The 19,801-nt window shown below is 35.3% G+C and overlaps 1 protein-coding gene across 1 annotated transcript; it reads right to left on the bottom strand.

Annotated features, from left to right (window-relative positions):
- Positions 1–3,006: 3,006 nt before the first annotated feature.
- On the bottom strand, positions 3,007–4,378 carry LOC131306708 (NDR1/HIN1-like protein 13). The gene has a single exon (XM_058333112.1). The coding sequence runs from the start codon at positions 4,053–4,055 to the stop codon at positions 3,261–3,263; it is 795 nt and encodes a 264-aa protein (XP_058189095.1). The 5' UTR covers positions 4,056–4,378; the 3' UTR covers positions 3,007–3,260.
- Between the last annotated feature and the right edge of the window lie 15,423 nt (positions 4,379–19,801).

The following is a 19,801-nucleotide window of genomic DNA, read 5'->3' on the forward strand; positions in this document are numbered from 1 at the left end:
AATCTAAGTTCAAATGCACTGAATTTTAAACGGGAAATGCTAGGGATACGTCAATGTGTCACATCTCAACCACACCTCTCTCACATACATGTGTGAGAATTTCACAATATATATTAGGGACCCACATGTATATGAGAGGAGTGTGATTGAGATGACAAATTAATGTACCCCTAACATCTTCCTAACTTATTTGCTAGTATTGGGATTTTTTTTTCTTTAATTAAAACATGGTATTGATCTTTTGCAAAGGGAAAAATATAAATTCCGTCCATTGGGCTTGGATGTGATGTGGTGTTCGTACACCTTATCATGGTTGTAGACCTTACAAGTTAGTACAACATAGGAGTACTACACTTTTTGTTTTGCCAAAAATTTAGAAGTTTCATTTTGATAACAAAAAGATTAAAATAAAAGGCGCGCACATTCTTTTTTTGGACAAAGAGAGAATAGTCAAATAGGCGAATAAACTCCAGGATAAAAAGATCTACACGTCAAACCTCATACAGAGACCCAAGATGCAGTACTCCACACACCAACTCACTCACACCAAACACATCAAACAACTAAACCAGACGCACATCCGAGGGTTGAGGAAGATCCCAAAGGAGAGAAAGCACACAACTACGTAAAGAAAACAAACAAGAAAGCAAGAAAAGGAAAACCATCAGAACCTAACCAACTCGCCGGAATCAAAACGTGGTTGTCCCAAGCAGATCTGCAACAACTACACATATTTTGATTGGTGATAAAAGTTTCATTTGCAAGCAAAGTCTTGGTATGTATAAAGTACGATTATATAGTTATTGTGAAATAAAAAAACTTAAACTCTCTTTTTCTCTCTTTTTTTGTGCTTTGAGTGCTTATAATTAAGACATGGAGTATCAATCAAGCACATTGTTGTTGAGTGGATTCTAATCATCAGTGTTAAAAGGGTGTCTCATCTCATGTGTCCTAAAGAAAAGAAAATAGATGATTCCCAAGGGGTTAGCTGGAACGGATGGTAAGGGCTCGTAAATAAGAATTTACTTTACCCTAAAGTCTCAAAAAGTTGTTGTTAACTCTGATGAAAGTCAGTTCATTCAAGCTTTGTTTTGATTTTAAATGAGGTCTGTGCCATTGAACGTAGTGATCTTTCAGGACTATTTAAAGTGTGCATAAATTAGACCGAAAATATATATAGTTATGAAAAATCAAAAGGAAAGAGGTAGGGGCCGAGGGACTTGGCACAAAAACTGAGATATTCCCAACTGCCCTTTTCCTCCGGTACCAGACCATGAAAACAGAGACACCACGTGCACCCATATTAAACCAATCGTCCTATGATATTAATTCGAGTCATGTGTGAAGAGAGAGAGAGAGAGAAGTGTGTGTTGGTGTGGGGGCGGCGATGATCAGATAGTTTTCCTTGATCCATTTTTACTTTCGGTGGTTTTTTATTAAATGCTTCTCTTCTCTGGTTCATCTGGGTCTTCCAGTTCGCTCTATTTGGATTTATCGTTCTCTTCACAAATCAATTGTAATTAGTATAATGAATAATAGGTTAATATGGGTCTGATGAAAGATGAATAAAGAAAAAAAAAACTAAAATGGTACTTAATCGGGTAGGACCCCCTAAGATCACTGAAATCAAGGGAAAACTGAGGAGCATTACTGTTCTGGTTTTTGGGAAGTTTGATTGAGACTAAAAGTCAAAACCTCATTACATATCTTACACTGTCTCTATCTCGCTAGGAAAATCACGAATCGGAAATGATGCTATGCAGTGGTATGCGCAATATTGTGCTGCGCACCTCCGAAAGTTTGGTGGATCTTATCTTGGTAATGAACGGCTCTCGATCGTTGGATGCATGATCTGACGGCTCAGAGGTGCGCAGCACGGTGCTGTGCACCTCACTGCACAACACCAACCCCGAAGTCCAAAAATCATGTGGCCTTGTTCGTTTTAGGATTCAGGATTTTAAAATTTTTTTTTCTCAATTATTACTCTCATTTATCTCTCTCAATTCATTACCTAAAATCCCAAAACGAACAAGCCCGGGTGATCTCTGTATGTATTTTTGTGGTAAACCATAAGGTTGGAGAATGGAGATCAATTGATAATTCACGTGAAAAGGGACCGAAGATGCTGCCAAGCAGCTCTTTACTATCTATTATTCGGTTAAAATCTTTACTATCTATTATTCGGTTAAGATCCGACCGAATCGGCCGCTCTGCGACATTCCATAAGCAAACAATAGCTTCCCCTTTATCATGATGGGCTCACATCACTTTCCATGCATCCAATTATATACTATTATGTAGTGGTTGTTGAACCTACAATATTATATCTAAAAAATATTATAGACGACACCAGACATTTGGGAAACCATTCGCATATAAGTTGCCAATAATTATTAACACTTGCATCAGAAGATAAGAGTGATGACTAAGCTTATTAACAAGCCAAGTTATTCGAGTTGGAACTAGTGTTCGCTCGTTCAAAATCAGTTTGTCAAATGCACAACTCAAGTTTTAGTATGATTTAAAACTCGTTAGTATCTCAAATTAAAATTTAAAATTGAACATTGTACTACTCAACTTGTTCAACTTTGATATCAGCAAAAAATCAAGTTAGTCGAGAGAGAAATGTGATCGGACTCCGTCTTGGTAAATGACCCAAGTTTGAACATGATTTTACTCGTTAAATTTTCAAATTAACCAAGCACAAAAAATCTTGTATTTGGCTCATTCAACTCGTTTAAGCAGCACTAGAGATGACAAAACATTACCCCCGGAATCCTAATTCATCAACCTATATAGCTTGTTGTAATGTAAATGAAACATCATGCTAACTTTAGAAAGGATCAATCAAGGGCAACTGCTTGTGCACAATACAACTTGTTTGATCATCATATAGCATTGAAACATCAAATTGTGAAGGTTTCAAAAGAAACTCAAACTCTAGAATTTAAAAATAAATAAATAAATCGGAATGCAACAGAAGAAAAGAAGTGGAACAAGTGCACATGAACCTGAAATATAAATCCTTCCATGGTAATTATCACACTTCAGTACCAAATGATCCAAATACACTTCACCACTAAACTTTATGTAATAGTACCTAACATGACCGACAAATAAAAACTTATAAATCCCACCCTCCTTTTCCTCTTAATTCTCCTAAAATCCAAAATAAAAAGTTCACAAATCCCAGAAAAAAAATAAAGAAAAAAAAGAAAAAGATGCAGTAAAACCAACTGAATTGAGAGAATGCTCTGAAATCAGAAGGTCCATTTCCAGATCTTGATCCGGAGATCAACCTTACATTTAGCATCAGAAGTAGAATCAGGCGATGAAGCCTTACCCTTCGGAGGAACAAACCCACGAATGCCATCGCAAGTCACCCTGATCCCCAGCTTCTTACTCTTCACTTTCTCTAATTTCACCACCACTTTCGTGTCCATCACTATCTCCAACGGAAACCCATTTTTCCTCTTCAGATCCGACCTGAGCGAACTCACCGACTCGGCGTCGACCAGTTCGCCGACGGTGGATAAGGTAGATCGGAGAGCCGTCGTGTTTTTCGGGTCACTTGCGAAAGACGGGAAGGACCCAGTTGCGATTATGACGCCGTTCGATAGAGCAGTGATGGAGATTTGGTCGTAGGTGTAGGTGAGTTTCTTCTTGTTGGGGTTTTTGGAGGTGATGGTGAGGTTGAGGGTGGAGGTGAGGTGGGTGGTGTCGTCGGCGGCGGAGGTGGAGAGGTTGAGTTGGGACACTCTGATGGCAGCGACGGAGAAAGAGGGGCGGCGGGGGTTGTAGAGGACGTAGAGGAGGCAGGCGGCGATGGCGGCGACGAGGAGGAGGAGGATGAGGAGGAGGACGGACCAGAAGCAGCAGAGGCAGAGGCAGCTTCGGCGGCTGCGGCGGCGGTGGGGACGGGGTTGGGGGCGGTAGGGGTGGCGGGTGGGATTGTAGAGGTGGGATTTGGGAGGTGGTGGGGTTGTAGTGGTGGTGGCAGTTCCGTTGGTGGTTGTGGAGGTGGGCTTGGCTGAGGGGTAGACTCTGTCTGTCATGTTTTGGAAGGTTTGGGGGTAGAGTTGGAAGAGGAAATGACAAAGAACATCAAGCGGAAGGAGAGGAATTGGGAAAGGTTAAGTGCGTCGGTGTGTCAGTATGGAGAGTAATAGAGATATTTGTGGGTGGGAGAGGAATAGAAAGCAAAGCAAGTGAGACAGAGAGAGAAAGAAACTCCCTACCTACAAGGGATGCCTCCACCTCACCAAAAGTGGATGAGGCTCCTCTCTCTCTCTCTCTCTCTCTCTCTCTCTCCACTCTCCACCCGTGGACTAATCAGGTTGATTATTTTTAGAGTTTTTTTTTTTCTTATCTCTTAAATTATGCAAGTTTTCCTACTTCGTCTTTAAATTATTAATTTGACGATTTCATTCTCTCAACTATCTCACCCACGTTGATTATTTTTAGATAATTTCAATGACAATATTTGTATATAGGCTGATAAAAAAATTGTATTTAGGTCTTAAGAGAAATTAATTGATGAATCTTCTCTTCCATGGGTATGAAATATGTGAACCATGGCGGAACCAGAAAGAGAGATATCTGAGTGTTGAGAGAGAGATCTGGGTTGCCAATAGGTCTCACAATCATGGATTGTCTATTTTGCCCCTGTCTTATGGGTTGGGATCGCACGTGACTATCACAGGAGGGAGTTTTTGTCCAAAAATGTGATGGGTGTTATCGATTGGATTGGATGGGTAACAGAGAGATAGTTGAGGGGATGAGATCGCCAAATTGATAATTTATGGACGAAGTAGAAAAAACTTGCATAATTTAGGGGATAAAAGAAAAAAAAACTCTTATTTTTATATCCTCTCATGCTAGATGGAACTTATATTCAGGGAGAAATTTTGAGGTGCTGAGCGGGCACTACGTGATGTCCGAGCAGCGCATCCGAACCATCCATTTTAATTTTGGACGGCTCGAATTTGGAGAGATAAAAAGGAGAGAAGATTAGATGATTTCAATTTGGGCCGTCCAATACACTTTTGAAACCCGAATGGACTTCTCGGGCACCACGTGGGCATGGCCACGTAGTATCCACCCGACACCCGAAAATTTATCTTATTTAGGACTTGAATGATGTAGCTAGGTCAAGCAGTTGTGAGTAGGACAGTAAATGAGAGCCGTTTATGAACTATTCAAAGGCTCGATTTGGTAAAGACTCGTTTGAATTCAATTCTTCTACTAAATTAAATGAACCAAACCTGAGCCTCAATTTTAGGCTTGTTTCATAAATGAGATGAACAAGAATCTACTAGTATTCGGCTCGATTAGACTTGTGAATTAACCTGGAATATATCACGGGATTTTTATGACAATTTTGTATGTGCATAGTAAAATTTTTAAAACTTGTACAAGTATAACCGTTTACAATTACTAAAACCTTTTGTATGCATATGTTTTTATCATTTTATATATGTATGAATGTATTTATTTATGTACATAGTAATATTTTATTAGCATTTGTAGACCTATATAAGAGCATAAATATATGATATTATTAGCTCGTTAAGAGTACTTGTGAACAAGCTCAAATTCGACTCAAACCTAGACAAGCTTAGCTTGAGCTCGGCTCGTTAAATTTTTATTATGTTCGGCTTGAGTTCGAGTTCACTTAAAAACTTAATGAACAAATCTGAACATTCTAATATTCGACTCGTTTACCGCCCTACTTGTGAGTGGGCATTATGTGGTTTCATGTCCGAGTGGATTGAAAGACGTTGGCCAGCTTTAGTAATTACTATTAACATCTTAATAATGGTCGGGGGGGAAACTTTTATTTAAATTTCAGTCAAATTGTTTAAAATCAAACATCCACAAATTACAATTTATGTAGATCCAAATTAAAAAGTCAAAAAAAATTGAAGAAAAGTTTGTCTGTTAAAATATTTATGTCGTAGCGATGGTCTTCCAATAAATTTTATCATACTTTTTTTTTAAAAATTGCTCTTGTGAAGACGTATGCTTAAAAGAAAATTTAATACAAATGTTCATACAGAATAAAAAAATAAGAAGCTGATAAAAAATGAATAAAAAATAAGAGTACTCTTGACTTAGGTCAAATGATCGACCTAGTCATCAGTGAACATTTGTATTAAAATTTTGTTTGATATAAATAAGACTACTCTTGTCTGTCTTTTACTAAATTAGTTTAGGACAAATGACCTAGTTATCAGTGAAAATTAAGACACGTTTGGTGTTTGGTGTTTGTTAATAGTTTATTTTATTTTAGTGCGTGTAGAGCAATGAGAATACCAGCTATACTTCGTAACGGTTGGATTCGCTGTCAGTTTTTCAATTGAGAGAATATTCACGGCTCAACCGTGAATAAGTTCTTTACAGCAGCTACCAATCGCGACCGTTTAAAAGTGCTCCAAAAAAACTCAGTCTTTTTAAAAATATAGTATATATGTATGTGTTAGTCTCTATAAAATGTCACGTAAGATTATAATATATGAACCTTTTAAATAAATTAAGTACTCAAATTTTTAATCTGTTTGAATCAATGCGAAAGTCTTATTTTTCTGGTCATTTTATCCTAAAGGGTTTTAATTAATTTTTATGTCTAAGGCTATTATAATCAAGTATCTGCTTTACAGGGTCACAAATAGGGTCTTACGTGACATATTTTATCCAAATTTCTAATTTCCGTTATTTATTGGACTAAGTAGGTAACGGTATGACAGCTAAGGGAATGAAATCATCAAATTGATTGTTTATGGACTAAGTAGAAAAAAAAATGTATAGTTTAGGGGATTAAAAAAAAAAAAACTCATAAAAAAATTGAGAAAAATAGTCGAAGAATTTGTAGGTTTCACCCCGGCCTTTTTCTACTTGGTTCTTTTGGATCTATATATACAAGTAATAAAAAATTCAATCTTAATCTCCAACAAATTTTTGACAATTACAGTTCAGTTATGGACGATATCAAATTTCTAGATCTGAAGGCAAAAAGGACAATTAAATTGGGGCCACGAATTTACAACCATCGTACGCGATATATTATCTCATTAATCCTCTCGCTATCACTCTATTAAAGAAATGGAGACTTAAATAATCATCCTCAAAACCCACTTTCTTTAAGTTTCCATCCCAATCAATTAAAACACTTATGTTTTCATCCTCACTTTTTAATAATTCCAATAGTGCCCTTGTAAAGACCCGGTATATTTTTTATAAATAAATAATTATTATTATCAAAACAAAAATAATTATTTTGCTCAAAAAAAATTATCTATGCCGTCATATGAAATTTTATTCTGTAATCATTCGTGTGCGCGCGAGTTCAGGTGAGTAATTTTCCTTTTGTGTGTACTTTGGTCGCACTAGAGTATTTTTCCTAACCTAACACTAATTCCCAGCCTCACCTTCTTCTTGTACATGGTCTTTTACCTGCCATTCACCCCATCCATTTACTCTAACCAAACCATCTTAAACCAACTAAACCAAACATCACCTCCTCTGTTTTCCATCACCCATCAGATTACTTTTCCATGCTTAGCCATTTTAAGCCGTAGCTTTTCCCTAGCCACTAAGAATCCAACACCACTTCCTAATGCTTTCCTTTAACCTCTAAACAAAACCCATAAACTCGCCACCTATTATCCAAGAGATCAACCTAAGTTAATGACACTTTTAAATCCACTCCCTCCCCCATTTCATATTTTCGGCAGAGAGGGAGAGAGGCAGAGAGTCCACTATCTTCTTTTTTTCTTTTCCTGCAAAGTGGACCAGATGATATCCCTCCAAAACAACCCAAACACCACTCCATTTCAGCTCTAAAATCAGCCCCGGTACAGCTCCAAAGCTGTCGTGCTCACCATCACCCACCACCGAGCTCCACCGTTTCTTTTCTTCAAACCACCGCCTATTCTTCGGGAAGAGAGGTAGTTAAATCCTATCTCCCTAAGTATATTTGTCTATAGTGGGATAATGTAGAAATTTGATGTTGTGTGCATGTACGTACTATATTTTTCCTACGGAACAAATGGTGTAGAATTGGCATGGTATGCTCCTGGAATATAAATTTGGGTGAACTTTTAGATCAATGAAATTAGTGCCTTGTTGAAAAGTTTTCTGTTAACTGCCTTATCAAGTTAAATGGTATTGAGTTAGAGTAATGATGTGATAAATAATTAAGTTTATGTGCTAGAAATGCTGGTTAAGAGAACCATGTATGATAAATAAAAGAATGGTCAAATTATTCGAGTTTCGAAATTTTTTGTCTCGTAATGCTAGCTAATTCCATGTTTAAGGGGCTTCTGAAATTATGCTCACTTAGAAATTTTGAACTTAGACAAGATTGATGAAATGGAAATATGTCCTCTGTTCCTTTTAGTATGGCCATTAATAGCCTTGATATCCTTCCTTTTTATGCTTAATCTTCTACTAGTATATTAGTTAACAAATTTCCGTTAAAGGATAAGCTACTGGACGGAATAAAAAGAAATGCTTAAAGTTATATTTTTATATGTTTGCCACTTATTATTGTCATGATATATGTTATTGTCGTGCGCGAGAACCTAGAACGGACTTAGAATCACAAGGTGGTATACGATTAGAGAATCACGTAGACGCTGATAAATAAAGGATGAATCGGAAAGTGATTGAGTTATGATTTTAAGATGGGTGCTAACAGGGGCCCAGTCTTGTGTTAATGGGTGCTAACAGGGGCCCAGGTTGTTTAAGAAACGTAACCCTAGGTAGGGCATAGTGGTGATTGGCTGCGAAAACAGATTTAGTTCCTTCCTTGTGTGGTTGTGTCGACTGTAGATCCGAGTAAATAATTTGGTAGCTATCAGCGGGACACAACAAGGAGCTATCTGAATCACACGGGGTTGCCTTACGCTGGAGGTTAAGGGTAGGACAGATCTCAAGGTGAGATCCTAGATTTCACATAAGTTAAGGAGTAGTAATTGAAATCAAGCACCATTTATTATTTGCATTGCTTTTCTTATCTTGTTATGCGTAAGTTATGGGTTCGGGTGGGTTTTGGCTATTGAGCGTCATCGCTCACGGTACTATGTTACCCTGGTAACTCGAACGCCAGGTACTGAAGACGGAGCAAAAGGGTCGTATGAGAAAGTGAAGTGACGTTGACTGATAGCAGAAGGGCCGTGGGCAAAGAATGATTTGATGACGACCAATGAAGAGATTGTCGACTTTGAATTCCGTCCTTTAGTTGCTCTAACTAATTTAAATCGACCTTATTTTGAGAGCTTTATGGTTTATTGGAAATTGTAATATTTTGACAAATTCAAAATACTTAAACTACATTCGATATGGTTGTAATATGGTGACACGGGCTTTTGGACCGATGACGTAGTAAATTTATGAATTTCTCTTTGGAAAATTTTGTCTTTAAAAATTTTAAAGCTTGGAAAAAGAAATATCTTTGAAAATCTCTTTTCAATATTTTTTTAATGTCTCTGAATTTTCGGTGCGTTACAGCCCTTATATATATGGAACAAAATTTTAGGATGAAAACTTACAATTTTTGATCCCACCCTATAATCAGGCCAATTCCGATAATTGCTCCCCCAATCCTTTCCCATAAATTCTGCATTCCAATCCTAAATTCTTCTCCTTAAAATTTCCTCCACTCTCAACCCATCAGAAGTTCCCCATCACTAGCGGCTCTCCATCTGGAACACTCCTCGTCATCAATAACTCCCCCACCGGTCCCTAACGCTATTGACCCACAACCGGCAAGGCGGCGAAACCGGCGAGGCAGCAAAATTGGGGCGTGCGATAGATTTTTTGACAGGGCAATGCAACCCATCTGGACGGCGGTAGGGAAATCGGCGGTGCCCCGATAGATCTCAGTCCCATCACAAGTTCCGCATCACCGACGGCTCCCCACCGGATCTGTTTCATGTCATGTATATAGCCATTACCAATCCTCATTGTATTCTGCCCCTATTCTTTATAACTTTATCTTTTCTTTTCTTTTTTCTATCCGAATGTGGAAACGAAAGGAAAGATCTGAATTTTGCCGAGAAAACATGATTTTGGTTTATTTAGTTTTATTCGATTTCATGGTAAATTATTTACTTCATTTACCATGAAATATGTTTGTTTCTAAATAGTCATGAAATTAAAGAAAAGATCTAGGTTTTTTCGAGAAAACATAATTTTGGTTTATTTAGTTTTATTTGATTTCATGGAAATATCAGAACAGTTCATGATGAACGCCTTTAGCCTTCAGCTTTGTGGATTATAGGTATTGGTCAATTAGACATGATAAAGTGACCATGTTTTATGGAATTAATATGATAAACTGACCACATTTTTGCATGTATTGATAATGTTAAAATGCTCACGTATTAACCAAAAAGGTCATATTTTTAATTGATCTTATTCTATGAAATATGGTTAAATTACCATCAAAACAAGTGTTATTGTTATCAGCGTTTTATGGTTAAATTATCATGTCGATTTCAACGTTTCATGACCATTCGTAATCTAGCTTGAAACTGATTTAATAAACATGAATATTATCATTGAAATATAAAAGTATTCAATCATATTAAAATTACCAAAAAAATCATGAATTATGATTGTTTTGATGCGATTCAATTTGAAATATAAAAGTAATAGGATAAAAAATAAAAGTAATCAATCATATTTAATTAATTTACCAAATCCCACTGAATTAGGAAAACAATCCAATCCAATCCCACTAAATTGGAAAAACAATCCAATCCAATCTCACTAAATTAGGAAAGCAATATAACATAATATATGAATGTCATAGTAAAAAAGGTAAGAAATGTAATACACACACTAAGAGAATGAAAACATAAGCATGAAAAAAAGACAGGATGAATTCTTACATGACATGGATAAAGAGGATCAATATTTAAACTATCTGATCAAGAAAAAAAATCCTCTATCACTCCTCTGCCAAAACGAACATGGTAATAACAATTTTAACTGTATCAAAGCTACTTACTTAACTACTAATCTCTTCTCATTATCAATCTCAATCATCTTCTCACTACCAATTCCTTCTAACCTGTAATCTGTATCAAACCGAACCCTAGAAAAACATGGTACACAAATAAGTCGATGGAAATTTAGTAGGAGATTTAGGCCCCGTTTGGCCAAATAATTTTTTGTTCTTATTCAAATTTTTTTTTGTATTTGTTAGTTTTTGGTCAATTTTTTTGCTCTAATTTTTTATTTTTATTCAAAAAAAAAGGTTTCGATCGTAATTTTTTACTTTTTAGATTCCTTTCGTCATGACGATGCAATAATCTCCAAAAAATTGATAAAAAACTAACAAATACGAAAAAAAATTGAATAAAGACAAAAAAATAAGCCGAACGGGGCTTTAGCACCAAAGAAAAAGAGTGCGACAATTAAAAGAGCAATTTCTAACTATAACAAAGCTACTCAAGTAATCTCTTCTCACTATATATGAATCTCAATCTCAATCCTCTTCTAGCCACCAATTCATTCGAACCTGTAATGTGCATCAACCGAGGCCTAGATGAACATGTATAAAAAAAAGTCAACCGAAAGTAAGAGAATTAATTAGTAACAAAAAAAGGTATGAAAATTAAAGAAACTTTATTGGGATTTACGTCTCACAAGAAATTAAGAAAAAGAAGAACTAGAGAAATACCAAACAATGCATGAGCTCTTCGTGGTTTGGTAAGTTGGGAGTGTAATAAGCAAGAAACTACATAAGCAAATAAGTAATTCTAGGCTCAATAATCTTATTTTATTCTGGATCTTAATTTGTTATTGATACTTGCTCCATTTTTTACGAAATAAGCAACATAACCAGAGGGATTCTCAGTTTCGTATTTGACCACAAATTACACAACACGTAGGTCTTAGCAAAAATTCGACGTAAGATCTCAACAACCCACACAACGAACCCCAACGGGTTGCCCCAATAGTACCCTTGACCAGAGATTTTAAGGTAACGTTTTCTCATAAGTTCTCAGGTTTGATTATCTTTGCATGCAATTCTTAGGGTCATCTCAAATCACATGTAAGTGTGAAAAGTGTTGTGGGCCAATTAGTCCAAACTGCAAACAAGCTGGTCCGGGACACCCAGCATTATCAGAAGAGAAAAAAAAACATCATGTACACACCGATACCCGGCAACAATCAAATGTTACTCAACCATATTATTATCTACCTAGCAGTAGTCAATTCGTTTGGCTGCAATTAATAGAGCATAATCACATATATGGAAATGAAAAGGCCTGTTAAACGGGGATGGTACCAAATCATGTCATGGCTTCAAGAGGCAAAAGGGGCCTGACCGACTCGTTTGGCACAAGATATCTACTAGTGGAGGAGTACTATTAGTTAACTAATCCTAGTGATTAAGTTTTGCTTTATCTTAATTTGCAAGTCAATAGGCCATTCACACCGACAACAATAAAAAAAACACCCCAATTGATGTTGATTGTTGGAGGATATTAAACTCTAACTTGCCTTGAAATCCTCAAGTTCTTATGATAAATGGTAAATATTTAGCATTTGGCCTAACTTGTTGGTTTTCTGGATTCTTCAACCTTAATTTATTCTTTCTTTCTTTTTCTTTTTTTTCTGTTTTCTCACTTGTTAGCTTTGTGTCAATTTGATGTGAATTATTTATTAAGCTTGATGACGATAACTAAAAACATGAAAATTTATGACGAAAAGCTTAAATAATACGACTAATGACAAAATAATCCTAAACAACTAGATTATCCTGAATTGTTCCTTATTTTCAATGAGCGTTTTTCAAATTTGGTTCATATTTTCTTACTTTTTTAAGTTCTATATTGCGGCACGATTTCCAAAAAAACTGGCATCAAATAGGGCGAAAAGAAAATAATGAATAATCATTTTTGAATTATTACTTTTTTACATTTTAAATTCTTCTTTTCGAGACGAACTAACAATACACAGGAAATTAACGTAAAAGTAACAAATCACATGCATGGGTCAAATTGAACTTTTCCCAAAGAATTATTAAGCCAAAATACCTTAAAAGGCAAAAGAATAGCCCTCAAATAATTACTATTCAACTACAAACATTTGCACGCATTCACGTCTTTTGATGGGACTCACATACACTGAAGATGTAATGTATGTGTATCCCAATTTTAATGTGAATGAGGCCCCGTTTCAGAACACTTTCTTAAAAAATAAGTACTTATTTCACATTTTCAAACTCAAAAATAATGGCGGATCAAAAAAAAACTCAAAAATAATGTAAATGAAAAATAATTTTTCAAATTTTTTTGCATCGTATTAAAGATCTCAATGAAATCTATCAAACAAGATCCATATTGCATATTTTTAAATTTCAATAAGCCTATAATTTTTGAGCTTGAAATTGCCTTTTTAAAAAATAAGGATTTAAAACCCGTTCTGAAACGGGGCGAGTTCGTGTAAACATTTGTGTAAATGTGTGTAGAATGATTGAGACCTATTTCAAGTGGGGCCCTGCTTATTAGCTGTTGACAGAGCGAGCTACTATTACCTTTTTACTCCACTAAAAGTATTTCTTTACCCATGGTCCCATGCCACCGACACCATGCATTGAGAGAAATACAGTATTGGACACAGAAATATTGGACACCAAAAAAGAAAAAAAATTAAATTATTTACACCACTCATGTAAATCTTTATGACCTCCAAATCAAATATAGTGCACCACGTCGCCATATTCTATTAATTTGGACCATTTTTTTGAAGATATAGAACAATGTAATTGATTTGAAGAAAATAAATATTTACACCGATGATGTATATAATTATTCAAAAAATAGTCTGGGGCTAGCTAATGACAATAGTTCATGAACAATTGTCCAACCCTGTGGGATAATACTATTGGTTTCCTACAAAACCTACGCATTATTTAGCAAAATTTTCTCGAAAAAACTTAATACTGTAGAAGCTCTTCAGAAACATTAATAGAGAGCATGCGGAAAGCGATTGAAAGGTGAGATTATCTTGACTCTTGTGGGTTTCGTTGGAGTCTCACCAACCTTGTAAATGAGTGAGACCCCGTTCCAGAAAAAGTTCTTAAAAAATAAGTAGTTTATTTTACATTTTTAAATTCAAATATAAAATAAATAAAAAATAATTTTTCAATTTTTTTTGCATCGTATAAAAGATCTCATTGAAATCTTTCAAACAAGATTCATATTGCATATTTTTAGATTTCAATAAATTCATAATTTTTGAGCTTAAAATTGCCTTATTAAAAAATAAGGACTTATTTTTTGTTCCGGAACAGAGCCTGAATATTTATTTTGTTTGGTTGAGAGTTTAGTTTAGTTTTGATATTGGATGAAGAGAAAAATAGAGTAATAATTGAAGATATGGGTAATGATAAAGAGAGATAGAGAGATATGAGAAAGTAATACTTGAAAAAATAAGGTAATAATTGAAAAAACAAAATAGGGTAATGATTGAAAACAAAACTCAAATTAAAACTCAAATGTTAACCGAACAAAGCGATTACCTTTCTCTTTCGCCACCAAAACTGTTTGTTATTTGCTGACGCACCACTTCTGAATTTGCAACCGCATGTTCATCGATGCCTTCTTGGGTTGCCGGCTTGGGAGCTTGATCGATAGGGGCTAAGCAAGATAAGAGCTGCTCAATGACGGAGGGGAGTGTATTTTTTGCTTTATTTCATTTTTGTTCGGATTTAGTTCGGTTTTTGTCCGATTTTAGTCCGGTGGTTTGTTCGTCATGTACTTGGTATAAGTTTTATTTTCTGCAAACCTGGTCCTGCTAGACGAGTTTGAAATAGGGCATATTGTGCTCTGATTGCACTCTTTAATAATTTGTCCGGTCTTTGGACGCACATTTGCCCCATGGGGTTTCTCTCTGTTGTGTAGTCTTTCGTTTTACTGTTGAATACAACTTTTTTATATTTGCAAAAAAAAAAAAAAAACATTGCTTCCTCTTTATTAGTTGATACCAACTCGTGAGGCCTACACATTTTAACTATATGTTTATAGTATTATTATAAAATGGTAATAACAATAAGATCCAAACCCCACCCATTTCCTTACTAGAGGCTACTTGACTTAATTATTCATTATGTGTAAAAACTATTTAAAACAATATTCGGAATGGTTCAAGTGAATATTTTGCAGTTTTGATGAAATAATAGTATTAGTTTTGCAACTCGCGCGTCTTGATATGAATTAATTTGAAGAACATTGACAAAACAGGAAATATTACTAACGATACACATATTGTGTTTGTTGGATTTCTTTTAAAATTAGTCTATATTTGTTTGCGTTGTCTGACCATGTCGTTCCGTGTCAAAAATAAATTTATTAAAATTTGGAGTTAACTACTACTCCGTAAAATAGTAGTCTAAACCGAATGTCGATATGCAGGAACAGATTGGCTAAGTTACTATAATTTCGATCAACTTCTAGATTAATTTGGAAAAGAAATGATTGACTGATTGGATTGTTTTGAAGAGTTAATTAAATTAAAGAGCAATTTAATTAAGAGATTTGAAAACAATGGAGAAAAGTATCTAGGGTTTAGAATCTACTCCGACAGCTAATTTAAATATTCTAATCATAATGGATTATCACTAGGGCTTGCAAACCCTTTCGATAATTATCAAGAAAATAATTGAGTTGTTAAAAGGCATAGACTCGCATAGCACGGACCGTTTCAAAAGTACGGTCCATCTTACGAACATAATTAATGTATCTCAAAACTTCAACCATACTCGAGGAAAACCATTATATAACTCGTATTTGAAAGCATGGAGTATTTAACAGAGTTTCTATGCGAGTTATTAAAAATTCACAGTTGGAGCCTTGGATAATTTTGCTGAAATTTCCCTGTCAATTGTTATAAAAAGGTAAGTGAGTAATGTTTCCAAAGTAAATAGGCGGCGCCGCGGGATTTGGACCTTTTCTTTATTGTAGTACCATTTTAATAGTATAACCGTAAAATTGTGCTCTGTTGAAGGTTCTTAAAAAATAAATATTTATTTATAATTTTTAAGTTTAAAAATAATATTGAAATCGTAATTTTTGTGCAATATAAATTTTATTTAATAGATCCATTTCGATGAAATCTTTTGAACGGTGCTAAAAAATTTTGAAAATTTATTTTCGTAAATATATTATTTTTAAATTTGAAAATTACATATACGTACTTACTTTTTAATAACCCTTAGCGGAACATAAGTAGATATTATCTACCACAACTTGCTTATGGCAGAAGAAGATAGGAGTAGGATGATACTTAGACATATAGGGCCCAGTGCCTAGCTAGATGCACATGCACATAAAAAATGTGAATACTATTCAGAATGTGTAGTACTAGTATAGATACAGTACACCAAAGGCAGTCCAAATTAAACAATACCACTATGCATGTGAAGGCATGCTTATATTTGTCATCCAAGGAAAATATATTAAAAACCCGTGTTTTTAGCTTGTGCAATGCATGTGCGCTAGCAAAGGTTCATGTTTTGTTTAGAATCTGATATTCGGTCTAGCTTATGCGTCAATTAATTAATTTGAGACCTTAAAGTTAACGAGCACACAAATCTTTCAATGGCCTCAAAATTTAAAATATTTAATATATATGAAATTCAAACATTCGACTTCATGGATGTGTGTTAGAAAAGGTTGGAAATGTGGTTTAATTCATCATCATTAGATTCATTACCCATTTCAAAAAAGAAGAAGAAGAAATCATTGCGCTTTTCAGCCGCTTTTAGAGATTAAACATTACTATAGTCATCTGGATCAGACAGATATGCCATCACTTTGAGAATTTTTTTTGTTGCAAATCGGGTATCACATCGTACTCGTGCAACGCATTCAAGCCGTTCAAACAGAGCAATTGACAGCCCAGATCAAAATAACCTTTTCATCTTTTTTTCTTTTTTTTAAATCCGTTTGGTACATTTGCATCCGGACAAGGCCGGCCCCAATGTTTGGGTTGCTCAAACATGACTCCAAGCTTGGTTTCCCATATCATATTAAGTCATTAATTAAAACAAAAAAAAAACTTTAAAAATGTTGGCTTGAATTACACCACAGAATAAAAAATAGTAACTTCAGCTATACTGCTTTATGATTACCACAATTCGATTTAAAGAAAACAATTTCTTCTTCTATTTTTTGAAGTAAAATCTTCAATTAAGTTATTGTACTCTAGTTTCATCATGTACTCATTTTTTATTGAGATCATAGTCAATTTACTTAATCTCTTGTGTGATATAGTAGTCCAAAGGTAAATTTTATGTGACTTCAACTAAAGAAAATTGCTCTCTGCCAAAGCAACTGTTTTTACAAATCTTTTTTAGCAAAAAAATCTACGATATAAAGTTAAAATTAAGCGAGTACTATTTACCAATATAAACATTCTAACGTTATAATAAAAAAATAAAATTGTTTGACCAGAACAAAGAAAATATATATTACAACAAAATTTATTTACCAAATAATTAAATCCTTTAACTTTTAATAGTGGAGGTTACATGAAAAAATAAAAGGAAAAGAAGTAATAGTAGTAGGACTATTGAAGGCCTAAGCAAATAGTAATATGGAAAAGGGGGAGAGAGAAAGAGAGATGTTCTAGAGAAAGATAAAGAAGAAGTTCTCTTGGGAGGATAAAAAAGACAAAGGGGACTCCCTGCTGCTTTGTTACTGTGAATTTAACTTAAACTTAACTTAAATTTGAAAATTTTGTCCTTATTTAAATTTGGTGAAATTACACGAACATCTCCGATCCTCATCTATTTTGTTTAGATACAGACACTCCCTAACCTTTAAAAACACACATACACACCCCCTCATCTTCTACCGTTATCCAAGGAGCACCCTTCCGTTTGAGTACCGTTTGTTGCAAGGCACATGTCAATACTTTTGTAACGCCCCCAATTTTGGGTACGTTAAATGAGGCATTTATTATATAATAAAGAGAGTCTGGCTCATTATTACATCATAAATACATCATAAGGAAAATGTACATTTATTCAACAAGGAAGGAAACTAGGGTTCCTAATACTACTCTGCTTGCTCTTCCATCCTAGCAAGCTCCTCTGCTCCAAAAGCTTCCACGGTGTACATCTTATCCTGTTCATCTAAGAAATTTGACACATTATACCGGCGTCGCCACCCATATAATATGTCAGGGTCACCAAAAAGGCAACACCGTGAGTTACAACGCTCAATAGAGTAAACCCTACCCACTAACTCATAACTTACAAACAGTAAATCATATACGACGAATAGTAACAATCACACATCCACATTCACTATTCAAGTATCGTTGGTGTCCATGTTTTTTCTGTGTTTCTCCTACGCAACTCATCGTAGACCGTGTCTCCATTTTCACTTTTCATCACCAAATCAACATTTTCAAAATCCGTTTTTAACACACCCAACCTCGGTTCCGCCGTTCCGGGTTCCCGAGTATCCTCACAATGGTTCCGCCGCACCGGGTTCCCATTGGCACACATTTGCATTGGCTCCTCTCCGCGGATAACCAAGCCACACACCTAACCTCGGTTCCGCCGTTCCGGGTTTCCGAGTATCCTCACAATGGTTCCGCCGTCCCGGGTTCCCATTGGCACACATTCACACACACATCTCACATAATGCCATCAAAATCGGTCATTATGTAGTTTCAAAAATATTTCCTCCTTCGAAACACATTTTTCTTGTTAACCACACCCTAGGTGTCATGTTTCTATTTTCTCGATTTCCGTGTCTCGTTCTCATGCATAGACTCCGCGGTAGGACTTTTCACATACGCAACCATAAATCATTCATTGTAATCTAACAAGATCATCCAATTCTATATTGCTAAGCATGCTCGAAAAGATCAAAATATGAATACTTCAAATCAAGCGTTAAAATCTTATCTTTCGAAAATCGTTATATCTTACTTTTTGAGAAATTCAATACAACATATGTTTATTTAAGACAAAGTCATTTATCCAACATGTTCATACCTCCATTAGTGAGATAAACTTATTGACAATCATGCATTTTAAACGATAAGCTTATTTACTTGAAACCAAACAATAGATAATCTTATCTACGATATTGATACTTTGAATCAAGAACATGCTACTCTCTAACGTAGATTTTATACTATACGTAGAGTTATTGGATTAGGGTTCTACGTATACTTAGGGAAGTGAGTAGAGAAAATCTACATGATCGTAATGTCACTTCAAGATTTTGTAAAACGAGCTTGCTATTTATTCCTAATACTTTAACTTGCCTTATCATAAGCAAAATAACTAAAGTTATACTAGGGAAAATGAGTAGAGATTTATCTACCTTGATCCGAAACTTAGTCGGGGCCGAATAAGCTAGTTGGAAGATTTCTACGGGCGGTGAAACTTGCAAATCTGGACCAAACTTTGGATGGCAGTAACTCGGTCAATATTTGGCCGAATACGATCGTTCTTGGGTCAAAGTTGAAGCTCTCGAAGTGCTCTACGACTTTCGTGAAGGAAGTTGATCCTAGAAACTACTTTAGGTAGGAGAAAAATGGTGATAAAGGCAGAGACAGTATGCTGTCAGGAAATGGAAATCCGAGATTTTTACTGAACTTCGGATGCCAATATCTTTGTCATTTCTTCACCGATTGGGATGGTTCTTGGGTCTAACTTGAAGGTTTTGAAGTGCTCTACAACTTTCTCGAAGGGAGTTGGTTCTAAAAACTACTTTAAGCAGGAGAAAAATGGAGATTCGTGGAGGGCAGTAAGCTGCCTGGA

Source organism: Rhododendron vialii, chromosome 11a (assembly GCF_030253575.1).
Source record: "Rhododendron vialii isolate Sample 1 chromosome 11a, ASM3025357v1".
Lineage (NCBI taxonomy): Eukaryota > Viridiplantae > Streptophyta > Magnoliopsida > Ericales > Ericaceae > Rhododendron > Rhododendron vialii.

Excerpts from the sequence above, each read along its gene's own strand:
- LOC131306708 (XM_058333112.1), bottom strand. The coding sequence starts at position 4,055 with ATGACAGACAGAGTCTACCCCTCAGCCAAGCCCACCTCCACAACCACC.